Raw genomic sequence first — 2,824 nt, 5'->3', positions numbered from 1 at the left:
TTGTGGGCTCATCGATGAAGGTAGCGCGGCCCATTCCCACGTCCTCCTTTCCTCCGGCCCTTTAAGAGCCGCTCCTCGGACCCCAGCGACACAGACCCCCAGCTCCAGTCAGCAGTGTTGCCACGGAGACCGGGCCCAGCTGGGGGAGGGGCGAGCCCAGGCGCGCAGGCGTAGGACCCAGCAGCCCCGTCGCAGCGCAACTGCTCAGATTGGAGCGGAGGGTGAGCGCCTAGACTTGGCCCGAGCCCGGCTCCCCTCCCCCTGCCGCTCCAGGTGACCACGGTGGCACCCTCCCCTGCACCTGGACAGGGGCCCCGTCACCGAGGCCATGCTCAGGGACAAAGATCGGAGTGGCCGGGCTGGCGGCATCCCTGAAAGTGACACGTAAGCCCCCTGCGGTTTCTCCAAGGGCCCAGGAGAGGGGGCACCAGGACAGGCTGCTGCGTCAGCGGGCTAGAGGCAGCAGGAGCCCTGACCCCAGAGCCCCCAGGGACCTGCCACATTCCCCTGAACCTGGAGTCCAAGGCTGTGGCGCTGTTCCAAGGCGGGATCTGCGCGGGGCGCCGCAGCGCACGTCCTCCCCAGTCTTCCCTCTGCCCCGCCCTCAGCGCCAGGCGGCCGGCGGCACCATGGCCCTGAGCCTTCTGCGGGACTGGTGCCGGGGGCTGGATGTGGACATGCACCGGGCCCTGCTGGTCACCGGCATCCCGGAGGGCCTGGAGCGCGCGGCCATCGAGGCCGTCCTGCAGCCGGCCTTCCAGCCCCTGGGCACCTTCAAGCTGTGCAACACCGGGGCCTCGAGGGACCACAAGGCCAAGGCCGCCCTGGTGGAGTTCGTGGAGGACATAAACCACGCGGCCGTCCCCAGGGAGATCCCGGGCAAGGATGGCGTCTGGAGGATCGTGTGTCAGGACCCCGCGGAGGACCCAGGAGTCCTGAGGCAGATGAGACGCCTCGTGCTGGGTGAGAGGCCCTCGCAGGCTGCAGGGCCCTGGGTCCCCGGGGACAGGCTCCCCTCTCCGGCCTCGGAAACCCGGGCCTCGGGCTCAGAGCCTGCGGCCAGGAGGGCTGGCCCACCTCCTAGGAGGGGCCGCCGGGCTCGCAGACACAGAGCCAGAGGCACCAGGTGGGCCCTGAAGGGCCAGAAGCCCGAGCGAGGGGGGTGGCCGCCCACGTGGGCCAGGCGGGAGTCGGACACCTCTTCCGAGGGCAGCCTGGGCATCGTGCTGGAGGAGCTGGACCAGGACGACCTGAGCGCCGACGAGGCGCCGAGCGCGCTGTCCGCCACGCTGCACCAGGCCGCCAAGGAGCTCGGCAAGAAGGAGTGGGCCCGGCAGAGCGGCGCGGCCGCGGGAGAGGGGCCCCGCGAGTTCTTGGCCCTGGTGACGCTGACGGACAAAGGCAAGCGGGAGCCCACGGAAAAAGAGCCCCCGGGGCCCTCGGCCCTCAGCCTCGACGGCGGTGGCGGCGGCAAAGCCGGGAGCGGCGTGCCCGACTTAGTCGCCCTGCTTGCTGTGCGAGACGCTGGCGACGAGGAGCCCGCCGACGGCGACGTTCCCGAAAGCGAGTCGCAGCCGAACGGGGAGCCGGGAGACGAGGGGCTGGACAACCCCGAGTTTGTGGCCATTGTGGCCTACACGGACCCGTCGGACCCCTCGGGCCGCCAGGAGCTGCTCAAGATCGCTTCGGTGGTCGAGTCCCTGGGCTGGAGCGCCACGAGAGACCCGACAGATGCCCTCAGCGAGGTCCTGTCCGTCCTGGCCCAGGACACTGGGGGAGCGCGCGTGAAGGTGGAGGAGGCCGGCCGCCGGGTGGACGCCCTGGTGCTGCGGACAGCCACGGACGGCGGGGGCGTGCGGGAGTGCATCTGCGCCCTGGCCGCGCCCTGGCCCCGGGCCGCGGGCAAGAGAGCGCGGCGAGGCCTCCTGGCGGGCTGGGGCTACGGCGAGGGGGGCCTCCTGGAGCTCGTGGCGCTGCTGGCAGCGCGGGACACGGCGGGGGCAAGCGCCCGGGCAGGCGGGAGGGGCGGGCGCGCCGGGGGCCGGCTGGGCGAGGTGCTGGCGCTGCTGGCGGCGGCCTCGGGCTCGGAGGCGGCGGCGGGGGCGGCGCAGAGCGCGGAGTCGGAGGCCGAGCCCCGGGCGTCCGGGAGGGCGCGGGCCAAGGGGGCCCGCACGGCTTCCGGGGCCCTGAGGGTGGCGGCCGCGGCCCCGGCGCCGTTGGGCTCCCTCCGACGCCGAGGGGGAGGTGGAGGCGGAGGCCGGAGGGCGGTCACTCCCGAGACGCGGGCCAAGGACCAGGCGGCGGCGCACCAGAAAAAGAAGGGGCGCGCGGACGCGGGGGTCCACGTCCAGGCCGGCGAGGCCAGGGCTCAGCCGTCCCCCGGCTGCGAGTCGCCCCTCGGGAGGAAGGCTCGTCGCGGCGGGAGGCTGCCCCCCAAGTGCCGCTAGGGGAAACCGGAGTCGCGCGGCCGCACCCGGGGCGCTGTCCCCGCCCCCCTGCGGCAGAGGCGGCCCCCCCGCCCCCCGCTTTACCGCGCCACCCCAGCTCTGCTGAGCTGCCCGCCTCCCGCCTCCCCAGCCCCTCTCAGTCCCTCCTTTGCAGGTGGGGGGAGCGATCCCCAGGGAAGCGGGGGAGAGGTGCGGACACCCCGGAGGCAGCAGCCCCAGGTGATTGGACGGTGTGTTGGGGGCCCACTCAGGGGGCTGGGCTTTGGGCGGCGCCGGGTTAGCTCGCGGGTGAGCGTGGCGGTGGCCATGGGGCAGTGGGGAGGCCCGCCGTGCCAGAGAGTTCTTTCAGGCTGTCTGCGAGGCCCCCATCGTTCCAG

At 73.7% G+C, this 2,824-nt stretch overlaps 1 protein-coding gene across 1 annotated transcript; it reads left to right on the top strand.

Moving 5' to 3' along the window:
- Positions 1–214: 214 nt before the first annotated feature.
- Positions 215–2,472, top strand: PNMA8B (PNMA family member 8B). Its single transcript, XM_087853385.1, has one exon. The coding sequence runs from the start codon at positions 630–632 to the stop codon at positions 2,445–2,447; it is 1,818 nt and encodes a 605-aa protein (XP_087709511.1). The 5' UTR covers positions 215–629; the 3' UTR covers positions 2,448–2,472.
- The last annotated feature ends 352 nt before the right edge of the window (positions 2,473–2,824 follow it).

The sequence above is a fragment of the Ursus americanus genome, chromosome 21 (assembly GCF_024610735.1).
Source record: "Ursus americanus isolate L20-20 chromosome 21, mUrsAme1.1.p, whole genome shotgun sequence".
In the NCBI taxonomy this organism is placed as follows: domain Eukaryota; kingdom Metazoa; phylum Chordata; class Mammalia; order Carnivora; family Ursidae; genus Ursus; species Ursus americanus.
The sequence above is the reverse complement of the archived record's forward strand: the minus strand, read 5'-3'. Positions and strand labels throughout refer to the sequence as shown.